Source organism: Acromyrmex echinatior, chromosome 14 (assembly GCF_024713525.1).
Source record: "Acromyrmex echinatior isolate Ae372 chromosome 14, ASM2471352v2, whole genome shotgun sequence".
Classification (NCBI taxonomy): domain Eukaryota; kingdom Metazoa; phylum Arthropoda; class Insecta; order Hymenoptera; family Formicidae; genus Acromyrmex; species Acromyrmex echinatior.
In genome coordinates this window covers 8,478,488-8,502,409 of record NC_141865.1, presented here as the reverse complement: position 1 = coordinate 8,502,409, position 23,922 = coordinate 8,478,488, and the positions used below count along the sequence as shown (strand labels likewise).

The window sequence follows — 23,922 nt, the reverse complement described above, 5'->3', positions numbered from 1 at the left end:
TCCGTCATATGACAGCGCCGCCGGAACGGCCAATGGGAGCGTGCGGTGCACGCGCGCCGTCGCGAATTAGCGATTGAACTGCCGCCAGTGAAAGAGCAGCGCGAAATTTGAATTTTACATCGCACCTTGGCTTCATTGCGATCGGGCCGATGATACATTTTACGCTGAAAATATTTTCAAACATTCTTTCATTGGTCAGTTTGTAAAATTCTTTCTTCTCATTGGTCAGGAGCATTTGTAGCGTTAAGTCAATCGTGTCCCTAGAGTTAGTTATGGCACGCAAAAATATTTATAACGTAAACAGTAAGCGAACTGGCCAATCAGTAGAGACGATAACATAAGCAGTAACAATTCCAACATGTTAATTTCTTTAGTCTGCTTAAATTTTTTTGTATTTAAAGCCTTGCGTTAATGATATTAGAAATCGATCGGAAAAAGATTTCGGATGAAGAAAGAATTGTGATTAATCACAATCATGTGATCAAATGGGATTTTTAATTTCTTTTTCTATCCGAGATTTCGGAAAATTATTATTAGAAATCTTATTTTATTAAATACTTACATTTAACGTATAAAAAAATATATCCCCTTCTCTTCTATCCTCAGATAATTTTTTAACGTACAATTTTCTTGTAATTCAAATAGTAATCCTAATCACATGCTGATGTAAAATCGCATCTATCTCATATCCATGCGAATTGATTTACAATATTCGCCGTATGCGAATTGATTTACATCTCGAACTTTTAGATTTTTCGAAAACTGACTGATGAGTTAAAAATCTTTTTTGTTATAATCTCTTCTCATAACAATCGCCATGGAATTTATTATCATTAATAACTGTTTTCTCTTTTATTAAAACTGATTTTTTGAAACATAAAGTTTGATCAAGATAATGTTCCTTTCGTCGATTGTCATTATTAAAGACGAATCATCGACTTATTTAACAAGAGAATTTAATATTGAGATTAATTAGAAAAAATATGTACTTTGTGTTTAATCCTATCTTCAGAATAAATATGATCATTTATTTTTTGCATTCATTGGAAATGATTGTGCTTCAAAGATCAATCAAATTTATTACTTTCAATAAGAACATGTATTGACTGAGAGGATAAATATATGATATCGAAACGGTAAAAATAACACTCGCCATTCTTTCGCTATTATTAGTTGTCCCTTTTTCTGCGATTTCATGTCGATAGTATAAACCGTAGAACTTATTGATTAGTCTTGCGAAAGAATTGCGTTTCGTGGAAATACGACTATCTCGATACTACGTCTTGATTTTTATTTGATTTATTTTTATATGTATCTTCATTTTTATTCAATACTACAGATAACACAAAGTTCGAAATCGGAAGACGTCTAAAAGTTTTGCGAGAATTGTCTAAAAGACATCTTGTGTCCCGATTTTAGATTGAAAAATGCAAAAAAAGCAGGATGAAATCTACCTCAGGTAAAGAAAATCGCGTCATCGCGATAATGTTAATCAAAAAATTATTTCAAATTAACAATTAGACAATAATTTTTTGACGTTAATATTACGATCGCGACGGCGCGATTTCGAAAATCGCGGTGTTAACACGAAACTGCCTGAGGCAGATTTCATCTGCCTGCTTTTTTTTTGCACGATGTGTAAGTATAAGAAAGAAAAAAAGAGTAGATGGCTGTAGTACGAACTCGCTTTCTACGAACGTGCCGACAACCGAACCGGTCGTTCCACCGCGCGATGCTAATTTTTACGCTGACACACAATATCTGCTGAATAGAAGAAACCGAACGTGCGTGAGAAGCGTCGTGACAAACGTACGCCTCTTATGAAACACTGAAACATTTCCCAACGAAACAAAATTAAACGGGAGTGTGATTTTAAAATATGCTTTATCGCCCGATGCGATAAACTTGCGCCTGTAATCATTTAAATTTAGCATAATATATACATATAATTAATATATTATATTAATTATATAATTACACAAATTGTATATTTTTTTTATAATTAATATAATATATAAATGCATATTTATATATAAAATTATAATATATTAATAATATATTAATCATTAATTAAGTGGAAAATTTGTATAATATAATCAAATAATATATAAGAAATTTTCATAATATATGAAATTGTACATAGGACAATTGTTTATATAAGGATTAATATAGAGGGAAAATAAAAAAGAGATAGTTCAATGTTTTACGGTATTTAATCAACAGATTGGAACATCGTATTGAACGCTAAAATTTACGTCTTGTGAGTTATAATTTCATATGTATACGCCCGCATTTTCCCACCGTCTCACGCATTAGGTGGAAATTTGATATAATACTAAAAAATAATTGGAAATACTTTAAAAATACTCTTTGCAAATGAAAAACTTTTAGAAATAACATTCACACATACACACACACACACTCTCTCTCTCTCTCTCTCATTCTCTCGGATCATTTTCATATCTACCATATAGATCTATTAGCTACAATATTTTGAATTACTTTTTCTTATATGTTTTATACAGAGATTTAAAATCACAAGAAATTATTAATCGTAATGTGTAATAATAGTGTTATTGTTGTGTCATCATTATTAGTAATCTTACAACTATCGAGACACGCAGTAATGGTACAAAGTTATTTTGTTTTCACATTCGCGACTGCAGACGATTATAATATTTCGTAGAACGTAATCGCGTAATATCGATCATTTCCAAAGCTACTTATCGTAATTTGAGATTATTCCACGGTAGTTACGCGATATTTTACGGCAGAAATATTTTGTCTTCACGCGGACAAAACAGTTGCCTATATCTTTTTTTTTTTACCTATTGCAGAATTGCATTGATTTGCATAATCACAATTTTAACTTAACGTTTTTATATTGACGCTCACGTTAATATCTAAAAGAAAGAATAGATCACTCAAAACGATACTCTAATCTTACAGATACAGTGCAGTACAGTTTCACTATCATATTGACGTTTTAAAAATTCGCAAAGCGTATCTCATGATAGTATAGAATACTAAGTCTACATTTTTTCAAATAGACTACGCTGTATCTGAAGAGGAGTCTCTCGAAGGGCGTTAAACATAGTAGTGTGTAAATACATACTATCGTCTGCTCTTATAAATAATTACAAACTAAAGTCTGCTTTGCATTGATAAATGACTATAATGATCATTATTTTTTCATACTTTATCTTTCTCTCACTCTCTCTTTCTTTCTTACTCTCTGTCACTTTCATCACTCATACACAGTTCATAGAATGCTATTAGAAATAATTCATTACAGATTATTTTTTCACAATTTGCTAATATCGAATTTCTCTCACTGACAGGAAACAAGAAGGAAGGTCAATGCTTTGGATATTTAGCTAGCTCAAGACACACAATTTAAATAAGAATACGTTATTTTTATTTACGAATGGTCTTCCTTTGTGTTTCCTTGGACATAAAATGCCATTGACTTTTTACTCTACAATTTATCTTTTAGGTGCAAAGCACAGACAATTAACTCGTTTCATTTTTATTATTTGACTTACTCGAAGAATGACGTATGCGCGTAGTATATTAAAACAGATTTGACATTTGGTGAACTCATGACTTTTACTCACTTGACCCTACTCTCTGCTGCGGGTTATCTCATTTCTTATGTACATATAAACAGATATTATGGTAATAAAAGTTTCCTTCTTTATATGGGATATTTCAATAAAAAAAAGAGGTAAGATATAATTCGCAGGGAATCATTTTCGACTAACAATTCTGTAATGATTACATATTTAATTCTACTTTTTTACTATATGTGTGATAAAAATAGATCCACAATATATATCTAAATGTAATGTATTGTGTTGCCTTTATCACTACAATCTACTGTTTAGTTAAAGTGACAATGTAATAATATTTCTAAGTCCATTGTAAACTGTATGTAAACATCGTAATTAATGTAAGTATATCGACACGATTTAAATTTTATTCCATCGAAAATCCGTTAGAAGCAGCTATATTGTAGTAGTTGTTTCGTAAACGATACCGCATATGTGAAATGAATAACGAATGTAGTAAAAATATGCTGGGTCACTGATTCCGATAAAAGTTCTCGACCCAATGCGTGTATGTATAACCTGCGAATGTTATCTAGATCAGAGTAAACATACGACCAAAAAGAAGCGTATCTATCCAAGAGGAACACAGAAGCATTGAGAAAGATCATGAAATAACAAGGAAAAAATTGGTCCGATCATCAGTTAGAAATAAAAATTTACTCCAAGTGCTTTTAGATCTTGTATAATATAGTTTATATCTTTGTTCGCACATGTCGGCAGCACTGTTTCTTGTTAGATCCATGCTGCTAATAGCACTTTTCGGCCGCTCGATTAAAGGGATTATTTGTGAATACCACCATGAATATGTAAATACAATAATGTAATCCCATGATTCCCTCGTTGGATTTATCTCTATGCTACCTTCGTATCTCCCGTGCCTTCTCAACAATATCATCTTTAATCACAGTACCATCATTTCTCAATTTCAATGTTTTCAAACTATTCACCCTGTTTGTTGAAACAATTAATCATTTAAAAAAATCATTTAACTATTCTTGAAAAATGTATTTCTTTTGTCTAAGAACCAATAAAAATCTTTCTTAATAGTTTTAATTAATTTTTATTGAAGGAGATCAAAACTGGTGATCAAAATACGTAATTTTGCATAAACTAATATTACATAATAATTTCAAATAATTTTATAATAACTCCAAAATAAAAGGAATATCGACAATAATGTTAGTGTTAACCATTCTATTGGTAACAATAAAATCATTTCTGTAAAAAAAAAAAGAGGATTACAGTAATCTTACGATATAAATATCATAATACAAATCATAATATAAATATCATTTTTGAAAATTAAATAGGTAAATTAAGAATAAAAACAAGGAAGTAGCATCAAATAATAATAAAATATGCAATTGTACGTAATTAAAATCATTGCGCAAAATAAAATTTTTTAAAATCGGATGAACGTCGTTGAGGAATACGAACGAACGTCGAAAAACTCGGTCGGTCGCTCAACGGATAAATAGAAAAGTGCTTCACTTCTGTATTTCAGTACACCCTTCCTGCGCGGCAAGTGACAATCCTAAAGAACCTTTCAAATGCGCCGAGTCTGACTCGACGTTCTCAAATATTACTGTCGACCGATGCCTCGCTGTCTAAAATCCTTTTGTCTTTTATCTCCTCCGTCAGCGGCTTGCTGAATACAGGTTCGATTGTCTCCGACAGCAATTTCGGATTGTGCTTGTCGATGTGCGTCAGTTCGATAGGGAGGTATATCGTCCGGCAATAATCGATGTCAGCCCGGCATAACGGGCAACGTTCGCAGCGACGGGCGCAGTCCAGACAGGCCACAGCGTGTCCGCAGGGAAATAGGGCTGTGTCTAAACTTCGATCCATGCAGATCCGGCAAAGCATAGCGTCCAATAATCTCGCTAAACATTCTCGAGATTCCTGAAATCGTACGAATCGTTTGTATCGAGTGCGCATGGTGAATCTTCCGATTAGCATGGTTCATTGGTACGAATTCGTCGCTTACCTTGCACTTAGGATTCTCGCACTCCCCGCAGGCATGCCTATCGAGGGTCTCGTTCTCCTCCGGCAGAGTTATGGTCGCCGCTTCGCAATAAAGCGCACGCCGCGCATTATCATATACTTCTCGGCAGGTCCTACGTATATCGAACACATATTTCTTGCCCAGGGTCGAGTCCTCATTGAAAATGGAAATTATTGTCCCCTGAAAGAAAGCAACAGCGATCGATTATAGCATTCGAATTTAAATAAAAGGACTTAGGAAAACGAGTTGTATCAAAAGAAAAAAAAATAGCGCGTAAAAGAACCAAAAATAAATCAAATAGAAGAAGATACCTTTAAATCACGGATAAATTGTGCGGTAACCGCGCTCCTAACTGTCTCGCAGCTGTAAAACGCATGTTTCTCGGTGATCGCTCTGTAAAGTCCGCTGGCGGACTGGCTGGAGTCTAATTTAAAGTCCAGTGATGTCTCCTCGCCGTCAAGTGAGAGGTAAACCAAGTGGAACATCCGCCGTTGTGATGTAGCGCTTTGTATGGCTGTATACGGTATACTGTAACGCAATACATAATACATCGTATAATAAATTAAACCATGATGGAGGTAAAGATAAAGTAAAATCTTGATGCTAATCTTCCTTTTGCATAATGGATGGAGCAAAGCTCAGAAGGACTCTATTGATCTTATCGCACATGAGCATTTTCCATATATTAATATTATTTTCTTAAGAATTTCATTAGAGGACACAGCTTTGTCATTTTATATTAAGCACAAATTGATAATGAAGTTCTCTCAGTAACAGCTGTTCCGTTGAACGATCATCTCGGCGGATGGTATAACGTGGAGCACAGCCGGTACGTGCCGTCTCCTATCGTCGAAAAGCAACATTAAAGTCGATCTGAGATTTCACGTTGATAAATATGTAATTTAACGAAACACAATATTACTTGGATGAATTGATTAATCAATGTATAAAAGCGCTCGTTTAAGCTTTCTATTTAATCTGTGTCCAAATTTATTATGATGAAAACGCTTAGTATAGTTTTTAATACTACAAAGTTTTAGATTTCATCAACTTAGCTATTTTTCTTAAATTTTCAAAGAATTTGTCGAGGAATTATTTCGACTGCGTAAATCAATTTTTGTTTATATTTCAAATATATATGTATATAGTTGAAATATAAATGATATATTAATATAAATGATATATTAATGCATAATCACTTTTGCGTCTCTTCGTCCTGATTGCGGTAGACCGTAATTCCGTGCGGACCAACGCCGATCATAGACACCCCGTTGTATCCAAATTTACTGTGAAACATTTCCTGTCCGAATGCGTCGAGGTTTGATATCTCTTTCAAGAGCCAATATTCAGCGGTCGACGTTTTCATTCCCTGAAAATTCACATATCTCTATTATTCATGTAGATCGCACGACACATATTCATATTCAGCAATATTCAGTTATCAAATTGTAAATTGTAAAAAAAAGATTGTTGTCAAAATTTTCCTCCCCTTTTTCCCATCTCCAAAAAATAATAAAATCGTATCTCTCTGCAAATGCAACTATTCAACAAATATTGTGTATTTCTATTGAACGCTGTCACATATTCTATTTTAAATAACAAATTCAAAAACATAAAATTAAAAAAAAATAGAACAATAGATAGAAAAGATTTATTAAACATCGGGAACGAGAGAACACAAAGTTGGATCGATGTGGTAGTAAAATTTATTAAATAAAAGGAAAATAAAATAAAAACACATGAGAGGTTAAGAAGTATGAATAGGTCAGAGGAAGTTGCTAAATTGGCTGTCATTTTGTATAATAAATGGATAAAATAAAATAAATCAAATATTACAGAAAAAATTTATTATTTTTATTAGCACACAGTGCAAAAAAATGAACATATATTTATGAATTTGAAAAAATAAACGTAAAAGAATTCGACTTGCATAATGAAGGTCTCGACTTGAAAATTAATATTACAAAATTTTAGTAATTCTTCAAAACATTCAAACTTATTTTCTAAAAAAAACTTTGTTTTTTTAAATTACGCCATTGTTGTAGCGTTTTTTCTACACTAATCTTTTCCGCAATATAATATTTAATTTATTTTTTCCGTTCGATTATTACATAAAAGAAAAATTATTTAATTTCAATGACTTTCAGATCGTCCCCGGATGTGCGATAGCGTGCGTATGATAATCAAATTATAATTAACACTTCTTCCAACGCACTTTGATTTCCTTGTGCTGCTGGACTATCCGCAGCAGGAAGTCTTGCGGTTTCGGCTCGCATGGTTCCGCGGGTTGTATGTGACAGCATTGAGAGTAGAGCGCGTGCGGCGGTGACAGCGCATCGTAATCACCACCATCGGCTTGCGCTATCAGGGCGACCAAACGAGCAACAGAGCCCCAATCGGCGACCTTCAGCCTACTCTCGATCAGCTCGAGACGAGAATGCAAGTAGAACTGATGCCTGCAATCACAAGATAGAAAGGGGACGACGATGAGATGACGCTCAGATGTGTTTTGCGGGTAGAGTTATTAATTGCAATTAGTTCAATTTCGTGCCGGGTATGCAGCGGACCAGCTAATATACACGGTACTCCCCGGCTAAAGTAAGATTGATTACTCTTCCCTTCTCGGAGAGCATTGTTTTAAGTCTCTCCTCCTTCCCCTTCATCCCAGCCGAACAATGTAGTAATACAATAATGCAGAAATGATTAACGATCGAAACACGTTTGCAATGGCGAAAAATACGTTCGCAATTTAATCGCACGCGCCGTTTAGGTATTATCTCGCCAGGCGAGAGAGTGTTTTCTCGTCTGTGCGTAACGTGAATCCTACGAAATCGCGCTTTGAGATGGTATTCGATCGTACGCCGAGTTGGCGTGTAGTGTTATTTCCATTTTCAACATTTTATACTTTTTTTCCCTTGACAAACCACCTACCGCAAGAAAAAGCTTCGACAGAGGATATTTTTACTTTGGTTCGCCGGCTGAATTTCTGGTTGACAACTTAAATGATTCATATCCTGCATTTCCATGGTAGTATGACTCTACATTCGCATGAATATTTGAAGAATAGCGGAGTGCGCGACCGAAAGAAGGGGTAGCTCTCCAAAATACCTCCGGGCTCCTTTTACATACTCCTGAATATCCTTCAGCTGTACAATGCGAATACATCTCACGATAAACATGTTGCCGTCGGAGAAGTGGAATTACGCGTCGAGAGGAAGTGAATAGCCCGTTCGCGAAGTACCAGAATACGCTAAAGAATCTGCATTAAAATATACCGTGCTACCATTTTTCACGATTCTGCATGTCGCTGCATTTCCTTTTTTCCTTCCTCTTTTTTTTTTTTTTAAATTCTCTCTGGCAAACTCACATCGTGGAAATAATGGATAATCGAGAAGCATCAAAAGATTCAATTGTACGATGGCTATTTGGTACAATAGGAAAACAATTTATTGCCCATACTTCCATTCGCGCGAGCATTGACCTTGATTCAGCTCGCTCGTGATATAACACTTAAAGAGTGCATCCAATTCAAATTTATCATTACTTCAACGCTATTATCTCAATTGATAAAGAAAAAGAAATTATCTGTGATAATTTCCGAGCTACATGGTTGGTTCGCTATATTCTTAAGAGGATTCTAAAGTCGTCTTTTATCAATTTACACGTCATTGACACATCACTATACACACTACTATATCATACATACAAATTTTTTAACTAATCTTTCATATTAGTTATGTAAAATCTTTCATATTAGTTATCTAAAATATATTATAATTCTAAGAACTCAACATTGTTTGTTTCAATTCCTAGTCCAAACAAAATTGTTTTATCCGTATAAAGTATAAAACTTGTATACAAAACAAATATTGTTACGAGTTGACGCCAGAAATCGATAACAAAACTCCAATTTTTTTCGTTTTTGACATAAAGTCGATCGGTTTGCACTACATTACTGTTTATACTTTAATTGTGAAAAAGGATTTTTAAATATGTAAAAGCAGAAAAATACTTATTTATTTGAAAAACAAATGATTCTAGAATCTCCTTAACAAGGAAAATATCAATTTTGATTGAGAATAAATCAGATAGCTGCGACAAGAACTAAAACCGACGAATCGACAAAGATTCGTATTAGCAAGAATTTGAAGAAAATATCAATTGTCGAAGATATCCGAATTTTTAGCCAAACGTAGTTGGTATCGAGAAACTTTCTCGTGTTCAACCTGTTTACAGCCGGAAAACTTCGGATGACCTCGATATTTTTTCTGTCAGAAAATTATCAAGAGGACATTCTTGGAAAAACGTAAAAGAGGAATCGTGTCAGACGGTTGCGTAAAAAATTAGGTCGCGATCGAAATCTGCGCCCGAGCAGTTGCAGTTCCAACCAACCAGTCGCATCACCGTCGCATCTTGAAATGCATTTCTTCGTGAATCGCCGTGTAAATTAAGCGATTTTTCCCGCCATAAAATTTCACGGTACTTTACTCTCGAACACCTCTTCCCTCCAAAAGGAAAGACCTTATTTACGGCAGATCATTTTCCTGGGTCGCGAATGTGCGAATCAGTGCGAACAATCTTGTTCTTGTTGGACAGAATTTCTGTCTTCGTCAGTCTCGAACTTCAGCGAAATCCGCAGGTTGGTAGGAAGTGTTGGAGAACCCAGTGACATTTGTCACCGTACGAGAGATATTGGTTTTGTCCAAAGTTTCCAGAGGGAAGATCGAAGAGAATGCCGGAACTCGATGAACTCATCGTTAACAATCGCGCGCGATGAAAATCGTCGCCGTAAAATCGAACTCTTCCGGCCGATGATTCGCGCGAAGAACAAAGAGGGATGCGATTTGAACCGCTTTCGCAAATTAAGACTCGCAGACCGAACTCTTAATCGAACGACGCCGGCCTCGGCCTGAGAGTTTCCAGCGATATTCCAACGACCGAAATTACTTTCTAAAATTACGAAATCGTTTCGCTCTTCTTCGTCCGCGAACATTCGAGAACATTACCTGAAATTACACAATCTCACGGAGTAGTGACCGTAGCATCTCGATTTTCAGGATAATAAAATTATCAGAATAGCAGTCTAATCGAGTTCACTTAATCTCGATTTGCCTCGTGGAGAAGCTTCGGATAATTAAGCAGAGTTTGCACTTTGCATCTGCAATGATATCATCTCTCTCGTTAATCTGAAATGACACTGAATTTAATATTACTAACGCATTTCATATCGTTTATCGTTCTCGTTAATTCTCGAGCAGAGATTAATTTCGTTAACTGATCCTTCCTTTCGCTGAAGATTTTTCTGTTCTGCTAAAATCGAGACGAATAATAAAGAAGCACATCGAATTATGAACAACACTTCTAACATCGCGAACTTATATACGCGGCAAGAAGATCTGACTAAACGAGGCTAGGCTGAGTGCTTTTAGAAAGCTTTCGAGCCGCCTTAAATGCTGCGAAATCCCTCGGTAGAATAAAGCTTTTATTAAGCGCTATTACAGACAAGACTATTTTGGGAAAATTCAGCGCGATACTTTTAGTACCCAACGAAATATTTATTAGACCGCATGCCGAACGGATATCATATATCATGCCGTACTGTTTGACAAATATAACCGCGTTGCATGAAGGGATATTTGAATTAACGTGAGTCGAGTAACTCCGGTAATATTAACGACATCGTCATAGAACGTCTGGCTAGCGACGTATTCATTCATGACGTGTATACAGCACTTTCCTATACATTATTCAGAAATGGAAACAAGGTCGGCCCTTTCGTGCAGTTTCAAATAGGGCGTTCCACTCGATTGTGTAAGAGGTACTTATAAATCAGTCATACTGGACTAACACGCGAAGTGTTGGTAATTTCGTGCATCATGGATCCGTGAACACACCTGCGAAATTCAAGGACGGAGTCACAGTGAATGTTTTATTCGAAAATTGAACACTTACAATTAATTTTTGTTTTTCTGATACTGGTAAGAATTATAAGTCATAAAAATCTTAGGGAACTTACATTCGGAATAAATCATATTAGAACATGATGTCACAATATTTCAACCAATCAGGAGGAGATGGTAGTTCTCAAAACAAATAAATACACTGTGTGATTGATCAGTCATAACGGAACCTAAGTTCTTAAATCATAAAAAAAACGGAATTTGATCATCTCTAGCAGTCACTGATTACTGACTTATTATTATCATATGATGTATTACTGACTCGCTTACAATTCGCTCCTGACTTCTGACCTATTACTAATTACTCACTGATCAGCTTATTGCAAAAAGAATCTTTTATTTAAAAAAGAAGAAAATAAAAGATTTAGATCGATTCATTTTTTATGCATTATGCGTTATACTTTATGCATGACTGTATACTTCCGCCTGAGAAACATAGCAAATAAACGAGAGCAACATGTAAAAAATAGAGCTGTAAAATATCAATTTCTACGATGTGATTAAATACAATATTCGAATATATTTTTTTAAATAAAAATTATGCGAGTAAAAGTGACGCGTATCGTCGATACCAGCAAAGAGCTGCTCAAAGAGCGTGAAAATTCGAGCTGACGGTTTGCAGTCGGGCGAACAGGATTGTAGTAAAGCTCCACGACCTCCGCGGTTCTGTATCCGCAATATTTCCTAGTAAATAATTCAAAGGTTATTTCCAGCCGGTCCCGAGTAATTTTGAAGTAGTCACCGTGGCTCGGACTTCGTTTGTCGGTTTTGGTCCTGGATGACACGAAAGGTGGGTACAGCCGAGGGGGCAGTTACGAATAAACTGGCAGAATTTCTTAGAGGAAACGAGCGCGTCGCAATTCGTCGAAACTCGTTGCGGGCGAGTCAGCAGCATGCGGATTAGCATTAGCGTGTAGTTGCTACGCTGCATGCGGACTGTCACTGGGTGACATTAGCTAGCCACATTGTAAATGAGTCAACACCAGATCCGACAAGCCGTGAATTTCAAAAGGCTTGTTCGCGGCCGTTCAGATTTGCGCGTGGAGAGTTTCCACGTGGCAAAGAGGATCGGGTTTGGTAGTGGCTGTAAAGACCGGCTACAAAGTGACCGCGAGGCGATCCCTTGGAACGCTTTAAATTAGGTTTCATAATTCTGGCACGAGAAAACGGGAACGTCGCAGGATTCACGTGCGCGGTATTAACCACTGCATTAATAATATATACGCAAATTACGAAGTTTCCTGTTGGCCGAGAAGAACGGAATAGTTAAGTGAAAATTAAACATTGAATTTACTAAATTCACTCTAATCATTAAATTATTTTTTGTGGGATAATTAAAAATTCAATTGACTGCTTAAATTAACTGATCGTTAAATTATTTTTCATTCGTTGCGCATACAATTGAAATAATTGCACGAGAGATTTTGGAAAGATTAAAGATTAATAATATTAAAAAATATCTCGTATTAACATAAACTTTTAATATTATACAGGATTTATTCCATACAATACATATAATTTATTCTATTTTTAAAATTCGGATCAGTCAGATTTGTATGATAAATTGTAAACAGATTTAAATAACATTGAATTTTCATAATTTAAAAAAATAAGCTTCAAAAGATAAGCGGAGTCTTCGAAATAATGTGTTCTTATGCAATGTGTTCTTTTACGTTTACGTTGCATTACTTAGCATATTTTTCTGTCATATTTATTAAACTATACTTATAAAAGTGTTTTTTCTTGCAGTATATACATAATCTTTATTTAGCCTTCCAATGTGTTTAAAATTCTTTGTGACAATAAGACAAAGCCGTGATAATGGAAGGCATGGAAAAACACGATGATAATACGATCTTACTTATGACATACTTTAAACGTGCGGCGCATATATCTTTCCTATTACTGTTTTTTCCTTTTTTTTTATCTTTTTCTTTAAAATTCAAATTCTAGAATAAAAATTCAAAGCGTGAATATATAATTGATATTCTTCCCAACTCTTTAGTTTTGCGATTCATTTAGCATAAGAAAAAAAAGATAGAAAGAAGGAAGAGGGAAAGAGCGAAAGAGAGAGAGGAGAGAGAGGGGGGGGGGAGTATTCATCAAGAATTTTTCAATAAAAAAATATCTTCTCAATTTCTAAACTCCTCAATTATGTAAACACCTATCAAAGCAGCTTAAGAATAAAAATAGCGACGATATTCGAGAATGTCTTCGCACGTTCATTAGCGACTCGGCGGCCGAAAACCTCACGGGTGCTCCAATTATGTACACGCTTTAGAACGCGCACATACAAACGTGTATTAGTGTGTATTTATTCTTGTTCGTGCCCGTTGCACAATGCTTTAATTGTACCATACGGTCTTGCCAGCAATTTTCAGGCACGCTCGCCACAACGACCACGTACGGTTTTGTATCTAATCGGACCGTGCGTAATTAATTATTCCTCGAGTCGTAATTAACGAGCCAACCCTTGAAACAAGTCGTAATTACTTTTGCTTTTACGGCTGTGACTCTCTTTCTTGTTTCCACTATTTGATTTTGACGAAATAATTTATGTCTTTCACATTTGATCTTTCTTTACAAGCACCAAATATGATTGTTACTTAGCTTATTAATGAAATAAGAAAGTGTCAAGAATTTCGTTACTTGATGTAATATATGGATAATTATCGTAGCGTAACATATGTATATAAAGATAAATATATATTACGTATAAATAATTTAATATTGTGTAGATTTTCATTTCAGATTTAATTTTAAATATATTTCCTGTGATCGTCGCACGAGTTTCTGCTCATTATAATGTTGAATCGATAATTCATTATTATCGTATTTAACCGGAATAACTAAAGTTCATAACTGCGCCCCAATACCGAGGATTCAATTTTGCATTATGTAGCTCTCTTCCTCCTGGCTAAATACGCGGGTACGCAATAGAGTGTAGCCGTATAATTCAATTATCTCGTGTCTCTACAATTTTCTGCCACGAAACTAACGCAATCACGATCCTGTTCTCGAAATAATAATGGACTGTTATCGAAAGTATTGGGAATCAATGAATAAGAGCCGATATCGGGTTCCATTTTATTTTATGAAAATTTGGTGCGGAGAATATTAAATTCTTCGTGCTTATCGGAATTTTAGTCTTTATTTTAACAGCTTTTAATGCTTATCGAAGAGGAAAGGCAATAATAAAAACCAATAAAATTATAATAACCCACATAAATTTCTTCTTTTCTTTTCTCGCGTCGGCTATCTCGTGACTACCGCAATAATTGACTTTACCTGTTCTTCGTTACCTTATAATAGAATTTTCTCTTTGGATCCATCCGCGCATTATGGCACGGCAAGCGTGAGATCTAACAGGAAATCGTGTCAGCTCGCGAGTAATTAATTCTTGTCGAAGGTTATACGCTCGATAATTAAAGTTCAGGAGCAAGTAATCTGCGAAACGTATACTCGTGATACATACACTTTCTTCTCGTATCGATCGATCCATATATCACGCCGGCCGCTCGTGGATCTGCTTATTATCGAGAATCGAGATGGAAGTCCGTTTCGGAGAACCTGCTACATATTTTCCCCGAGAGACGCCCAAGAAGCTTTCCCAACCGTGAAAATGCAACTGATCTCAACCGTTGAATTTTCCACCACAGCGTTCCGCGACACGATCGCGTAATGAAATTACCAAAGGGCTGATTCATTGCGCCTGGGACGTTGTCGATTGATTTAAAGTTACTGCATACTAATAATACGCGACACATGCGAAGCGCAAATCCTGGGTCATTTAAAAAGTATCCGCGGGTTTTTCATTCAAAAATTGAACAAAAAACCGCGGATACTTTTTAAATGATCTAATATTTACAAATATTTTTGGCATATCACCAATTATCGAAAATTGTAACAGAAATGACACTGATCAATGCGATTCAACGATTATGACGGGATAATAAATAATAAATTTAGAGCCATTGAATCCAAAAGTGCATATTGATTCTAATAGATAGCCTTTTAACATTTCATATTTTTCACGAGTGGCGCATAGAGGGGGTCCACGGATTTATTTTGCTCAAAATGGAACTTGCCAATAAGATTATGGAATCCGCGTGGGAATACGCGGGAAAACGACGAGTTACGTGACACTGAATAAAACAAATCTTTGACCTGATAAAGTTCGTGATCCGAGTTACAGCAAGGGTGGATGATGGAAACTTGAGAACCAGGAAAGCCTCAAGAGACTGTCTTTTCGTCGATCGCAATTCTATTTGCGTGTGCGCAGCAACCGAGGGACGAGATATAATTCCTACATATATAACGCACGAGAGTAATTACGTTTCTACAAATTCACGAGTATGTTCACGCCTGTTATCTATCTATTGCGTTACATGGAAAGAATGATTCTACCAAAATGTCTAAAGATTCAGCTAGATACAAATCTGATAATAGTCTTTGTTAGTCTATTAAAGTTTGTGTACAAAACTTAAGCATAATGAGCAATGTTGCATAAAATTTTGATATTCTGGCAATCAGTTTGCAAAATTATGTTGACAGTCCAACAAAATTTATTTTCAGATCTAACTAAATTTTTAGATACTTCAGCTATTGTCGAATTTGTACAATTCTGTTGACAGGAACTCAACTCGATTTTATAAGATTTCAAACAAGAAATCTTATACAAACAAGTACTTGTTTTTACATATATAAAAGCTTAAGCGTTTCCACGAAATTATTTTTAACGATACAAAGCGGGTTTGAATACGTAAAATGTATGGGACAAAATATGACATTCTTATGCTGTCAGAAAAGACTTTACATTTAGGTAACAATTTTACACATCAAGCAATTTTATTGCAACACTAGTGATTTTTTTCTGTGTCACGTGTTTATTTAGAGAAATGCATTCACCATGCAATTTAAAGTACACAAGTACACTACTCATAAAAATACTAAAGCCAGGATACTCTCATATTCTAAATGAATCTATTACGTTACACGCGCGCAGAGAGAGAGAGCTCCGTTTTTATACATTTTGCGTAAATCTGGAAGGTAATATCCATTCACTATGGGATAATGAAGTACTGCAAAAAATTAATTGAGACAAATAAACACGAGACTACCGCGAGATGCAATCTGAGCGCGCTAATAAACATCCTCCGCCTGTAGTCTCCCCAAGGGAAACCACTCTGGAGGTTTTTCCTCTGTACACGGGTTGTCTCACTAATAGCGTGTACTTTAATAACAAATTCCTTAACGATGATAAAGTCAATTTACTTTCAAAAATTTAAAGAGAAATTATATCATAGGGATTTAACAACCTTCATTAAAATATGGTAAATTTATCTATGAATTTTTTCATCTTATTCTTCTGCGAAACAATAAAATATAATGTTTCTTGTGAAAACTTTTTGTTATTTCTGCTCTATTCATGTTATTCTTTCTCAATCATCTTGAAACGAAAAATCTCCGATGTATATCGATATCTCTCGCGAAAAGGAAAATCTTTTCGAGAGACAGTAGTTTTGGATCGAAAGAGATCTCTTCCGGAAATTCGGTCGGATTTATCTGACGAATTACTTCCGGTGCACTTGACTGAAGACGAGTTAGCTCGGTGGCGAGTATTCGGATTCTGCTATTGCCGCTAGAATCGCGCTGAAATTTCAAGTAGCAGAATGGATGTTTAAGAAAAGGAGGAGGAGGCAGAGAGGACCATCTACAAGCACTTACTGACGTTTACTCGCAAAGTCCTTCTAGCGGCGGACATCATCGTTGAATTCTGCCCGATTAAACTATCCGGCGAAATTAAGCTTTGAAACTGCAATGTTCACGAGCATCGCGAAGCCTGTTTCAGCTTTAACCCGCGAAGAACTTCAAGTACTTTTCATGTATCTACTTGTTCTTCCCCACCGCCGGATCCATTTATCTGCCTATTCATTCGAGGCGAGTTTAGCCATAACGAGTGTCTGCACGTTAAAAACTTATACGCAATTTCGACCTTCCGCATCGCGGTTTGACCGGTAAAAAGCTCCGAAACCACATTAACACGTCCGTGCGATGTACGACTACTTCGTAGTACGGCGAACGATGTAGTTTCGAGTTCATTCGACGCCACTGGATTTGGGTATTTCGTGAATTCGATTAGTGAGATAAATAGCGCAGACAACGTCCCAAACAAGAATTGTTTAGTATGAAAATTTTAGATATACAATACAATAAAATTATCGAATTAAAATTTTCTTTCAAATCTTCATTCCTATGAATTATTTTATATTTTTATGTGATATCAGTCTCTAAAAGTAGCTCATGAATATATATATATATATATATATATATATATATATATATCGATTTATGTATAGAAGAACAAAACTACATAAACGGAAGTGGCACCGATCGCATCTGGTATTCGACTTTTGGCTCGACTATACGCTCCTAAGCAAGATTTGAATTTGTAATTTTGCAAACCAAAATTTATACGAAAATGGAAACCGTTATTATTCCCGCTTAATTCTGCTGCAGCAATAACGTCGAACATCACATATCGATCCATTCGGTTAAAATTAAACAGAGAAACTATTCAGCCGATATCAAAGTTACGCGAGATCGTTCGATTTTACCACAGCAGAAGTTTTCATGGACTCTCTGAATTTCGTTTGCCGCTCTTTGTAGGAGATGTTAAAATGCAATGAATTCCACGATTAAAACTAGCAAGTGGTACCTCCAGAGAGATTTCTTTAAAATTCTATTACTTGTTAGCTATTATAGAACTAAAACTTTTTATTCAATTGCATAGATTTATGCAAAAACTTAAAAATATGATATGCATTTCATGAAAACAAATAAATAGAACAAATATTGTAGAAACAATATAACTGTAACATTAATACCATTAAATATTGTACTAAAATTAATATTATTAAATATTAACTTCAGTATTATTAAATAATATTAATATTCTTAATATGTTTGATACATATACATAATTTGATATGCAATATAAATTATTACACTATTAAACAAGCGGCGATTATTTTAATATTTTGTAAAACGCCGTTCATAATTTTACGCCCGAAGTGACACAAGCTTCAACACACTATCTAGTTTGCTATTTCGATAAAATCAATAGCGCCTACAAGAAAGAAAGTGACGTGCACTGTAAGTTATCCTACGCTCAACAGGTTTTAGTTTCGATTTATACGCCTCCCTATCCCTTTTTGTCTTCATTTTATCGCAACATGACGCAAGTAAAACTTTCACAGTACCTCCGATATTTGACCTGTCTATCTCGGGTTTATCAACTAAACTTTTGTATTTTTACTAAGAAACTATATTTATATAATTCAATGGAAAAGGAAGTATTTTTAAATATCGATAAGCTATCTAAATAAAACATTCTAAAAATACTTATTACATTCTAAGATTTATTAAATTGAAATGCGCACATACACTATATTTTATAAACTATTCGTTAATATATTTACCAAATATATACAAAAAATCAACACTAATTGATTATTCATATTTTGATCGCGAACACGACATAACGCTATCATATTGCGACAGTTTACTCTTGCCTCGAACAATAAGGTTTACCGTTACAGTATCGTTGTGTTACAACGTTATTACATTACAATATCATATTGGAAAACAGATGTCTTTTCGTGCAAGTAGATAAATGTAAGATAAACGCGGTTGCACTTATCCAACGCGGAAAAAAGAAACATTTATTCGCACCATAAAGAACATTATACCGTCGCTTATCCTATGTAACTTCTCGTTCCGTCCGACTACGCTTACATTATCATGGAATTACAAAGCCGTGTGGTCATTACGTTCGAGACGCTTTCACGAACAATTAAAAAAAAAATCCCCTTAATTTTAACGGTTCCGGAAAAACTTTGGTGCAGCCACATTTCTCAAGAACCACTCCTCCGCGACGTAACGCAGTTCAAACAGGGTGAGAGCGAGAGAGAAAGGCAGAGATAAGTAAAAGAGGGGAAAAGGAGTAAAAAGCATGCTTCTTCGCGGCGGCTGTAATACCGTCAGATTACAACGCCGAGAGATGTCAGACAGCCACGGTAAACGAAATCTCGGGAGCGAACGCCCTATTTTCCGGTATAGCGGTGCGCCGTCTGCTCTGTTTTCACTTCCCTCCTTTCTAGCCATCCTCTTCGAGCCATGACTGCTCCCGATAAAGGCCGAGATGCCGACATACCTCCGCCTCCGTATCTCTTCCTCGCGTTGAAACGCGGAATTAGAGATGAGTGTTCATGTCGATAATTTTCGAAATTTCCTTGGCTGTCGCCGTCAGATGGGCTCGTGGCTATTCATTAACTCTATGAGATTCAAAAGCTGTCTCGTATTAAAAGCTCTCTTATTTTCAGCAACGACGATAATGGTGGTAGAACAATCCCGAGTCAATTAGGGGAGGATAATTTGGAGGACACCGCAGACTAATGCTTATAACAGGATGCGCCGATGCTTCATTACATTTCAATATTAATAGGATCGGAAAACCAATTATGCAGTAATACGTATAAACAATATAAATGTCAGTAAACCTTGTCACTATTTAAATTGAAATATCGCATTAATATAAACGCATTAGAAATTAACGTATTGGAAATGCGAGAGGATATAGACAGATCAGATTGCTGTAAATGTAGGTGATTTTTTTTTTTTTTTTTTTTTTTTTACGATATTGATATCTTTTTTTTACCATTATTTGATAGCGTTATATACAAGGATAAAGAGAATATTTAGAGATAAAATCAGAATTGAGAAATTAATATGTGACGAGAGATTTTAAAGCATTACAACCCTCATAGAAATCAATAAAGGAATATGTGTTAATCACATTTCAATAAATGCGATTAACACGTATTCCTATATATATATATCAATATTTTTATCTCCTTAGAAAATTGTAAAACAACTTCAACGTAATAGAAACACGATAATTAAGGCTTAAGGTACATTACTAATTATATCACACTACTACGTACGTCACCATGTAATACTAATCAATTCAAGAATTAATTATGTCTCATAAGCTTCCTTCGAAGCTAATCTTTCAAAGCTCACTGCGATCGGGCAATTCGCTCTTCAACGCAAGCTAATCGTCTTCTCTTACTTTCATCCTCTTCACTCCCTTTTCAGCGGCTTATCCCTTTTCAGGGACATACCACAGAAAACGAGAAGAAAAGAAGGATATCGCTTCAGATATATCGTTATAGCAGGATCTCAGTGGAAAAAGGGCTTTCTAAAAAGAACTCTGGGCCAACTCCAAGCGTTTAACTTGACGACGGCCGCGATTGCCATCCTCGAGATCGCTCGCAATTAAGTTCGCGGTATTTAAAAGCGTTTGAGACTTTGGGACAAAGTTCTCTCTTTCCCACTTTCGCGCGCAATCACGCCAAGGGATGTCCTTAATATCAAAAGTTGGTTCGTGCACGACGCGCGCCGTAAAAGTCCGAAAGAAGCTTTTACGAGCCCCTCTCAGATCGAGATTCCGCTGTAAATCAGATTAGCCTTTTACGAGGTTCACTTCCGCGCGATTCCCGTCGATTTTCCGAGATCGTAAACGGTGCGGCGCGCGTCTAACAATGCCGCCGCAAAATTGATATTCTTCTATCGCGGAAAGTTGAACGAAACCGGAGGTGGAAGAACGAAGGAGCATTCAACTGCCGGTAAAATGCGAACGACAGTAAATCACGAGCGTGTCTCCGATGCCATCACTCGCCGTGCTTGCCAGTATACTCGATGTAATTAACATACGATGATAGACGAAGAGTGTAAAAAAGATCTACACTTAAAAAAGTGATCTTGCAGTTATAGCGAAAATTATCTAAGTACGAAAAATTAATTAGAATAGATTCTAACAAGTATTGCGGTATTGAATATGTATTGCATCTAATCATATGGATGACAGAAATAGAATTTAGATTTGTGCCACAAATTCTATGCGTATGATATATAATTTTCTATCAGATACAAAAAAACAGTGATAATTCTAGCTGGAGCAAAATATTTTTTTGCATGGATGAAAGATCTATGAAATATTGCTATATATCGACGATCATTCAATCAAGAACTATGATATCAATGGCTATAATGTTCTACCAGCAGTATAATGAACAATATTTCTATGTAATAACAATATCGAAAATCAAAACTCGAAAAAACGCGTGAATACATAATATTGTATTTTATTCGCTGGAGGATTTTCGCTTTTCGTATGAAATGAATATATTGTAATTCCGGGATAAATATATCATGTAGAAAAAAGTAGGGTTTTACATGTTTTTATATAGCTTGTAACTATAGAAGTAGTAAGATCATGCCATAAACATTTTATCGGAACATCTGTTCCAGTACAGCATGTAATCTCTGTATTTTTAGAACAAACATCTCGTTCGACAACGAAACTTTTTTTTAAAAATTAATTCGATGAATGAAAATTTCTCTTATTTATTTTATTCTTTTATTTTTTTCTGTATATTTTTAATGCAATTTTTAATGCATATTCCTTGTTGAATTAGCTCAGATTTAGGGTTAATTTTCAGAGAATTATAGAGGTGAATATACGATAAACACGCAACGACACGAAGAGACTCAACTCCTTACTCGCGAATTCGATTCACCCCTCCCCCCCCCCCCCACACACACACACACATACACAGAAGCTATAAGTTTACAAACCATTACCGAAACTAGTATTTCACCCCTGTCTCATTCCCCAACTCGGAATACAACTTGAAACTCATCGTGTGCCAAACGAATAAGCCTCTCCTCGAGCTTGGCTCGGTCTGTACACGCCATCGTTACATTAATAATGAATTACTTATATCCCAAGCTGTGGCCGTTTCGGAATTTCTTTGTCTCACAGCGCGAAATACACGATAATACGCGGCAATGTGAATTAAGCTACGCATCAACGGATAAAATATGCAGCTGCGCGATTTGATATTCCCAGTGAAGAATCGGTGGTACTTTTTCACTTCCGGAAGAATGTGCTTTTGCAAAAATACAGTGCAGTAAAAAAATATGCCAGAGTTAAAATACGATAGCTGCTATCTGCGCGTATTACGCATATATACGGTGAGTTACTAGAAAATAGATGATAAAAGAAGATTAAAAATAGAAATGTAAAAAAGTTTAAAAAGAAAAAAAATTATAATTTTCAAATGAATGTTCGTGAAAATGAATATGCAAAATATTCGAATAATATTGACAGAATCTCTACTTATTGAATCAATTTGAAGTTGATCTTTCTAGCAAAAATATTTTTTCTAAAATAAATAGTTTTTATATAAGAGTGAATAATAATATACTTTATAAGCAGTAGATAAATAGAAAAATTTTATTCCTCATTTGATTTGAAATAAGATTTAATTTCATTTGCACATTGTTTAATATATATAATATTAAACAAAATATTATATATTTAAATTAATTTTAAAACATTAATAATGTATGAAAACAGATAAAATTTAAAAAAATTAATTTGTTTCACAGAAAAATGAAATTAACTATAACGAAATTATTAACTAATCGTAAGTATACCTCATATGAAAAATGAAATATCATTCATTTATAATTTCTTATAAAAAGATTCAAGAAAAATTCAAGAAATATGAAACAGTTGAAAACCAGAGGAAAGATCTACATATTAAAAGTCATGTATATTAAATAATAAATTCAATAGTTAGGCACTTAAAAGTCAAAACCGGAGAGAATTTATAAATTTCGCTCTTTACATCGTTCCAATTGCACCAAATTGCGAAATTTCTCCGTTCGCAAGAGTGCACCGCATTCACTTGGATGCGCGACGTTACAGTAACAATGAATTATGCACTTAAATCCGCCTTGCGGCACGTGACGTAGAGATTTGCCGGAATTGTTATAGGTAGTTGTGCGGGTGAGCGTTCGCACAGCCCGAAAATTGTTAGTTTATATATTCAACGTACACACATACATACATGTGTATCCATTCCGTCGACAAGAGAGATGCTACGGGTGGACTTAAGTACGTTTTTCTTTTTCGCCTGACCTAAATCGCCAACGAAGTTCCCTACACTCGTGAGCGGATTAGTGCATCGTGCAAACATCGCGAGGAAAATGTTTGGAAAGGAATGAAAGTTATCAAACCGCAAATTAAGAACATAACTGCCGTCGAAAATAATCTAAAGATCGAATGTAAATATTCTATATCTCAAGAATGCATTGACATATCCAGAAATTTATCAAAAAGGTCAAATGAAATTTTTTTTATAAGGTCAAATGTATAAAGAAAATTGAATTATTATGTAAATTATTACATCAAACAAGTGTTATTTAAATATAT

General features: G+C 35.1%; 1 protein-coding gene across 2 annotated transcripts in view; it reads right to left on the bottom strand.

The window, feature by feature from the left end:
- Positions 1-2,194: 2,194 nt before the first annotated feature.
- Positions 2,195-23,922, bottom strand: part of dnr1 (E3 ubiquitin-protein ligase defense repressor 1) — a 162,291-nt gene continuing 140,563 nt past the window's right edge. For both annotated transcript variants that reach the window (XM_011060769.2, XM_087413609.1), the window contains 5 exons: positions 7,832-8,072; positions 6,816-6,985; positions 5,928-6,144; positions 5,599-5,796; positions 2,195-5,513 (listed from right to left, as the gene is read on the bottom strand). In XM_011060769.2, coding sequence (XP_011059071.1) covers positions 5,187-5,513; positions 5,599-5,796; positions 5,928-6,144; positions 6,816-6,985; positions 7,832-8,072 — 1,153 coding nt within the window. In that variant the 3' untranslated portion in view covers positions 2,195-5,186. The remainder of the gene's footprint in view (positions 5,514-5,598; positions 5,797-5,927; positions 6,145-6,815; positions 6,986-7,831; positions 8,073-23,922) is intronic.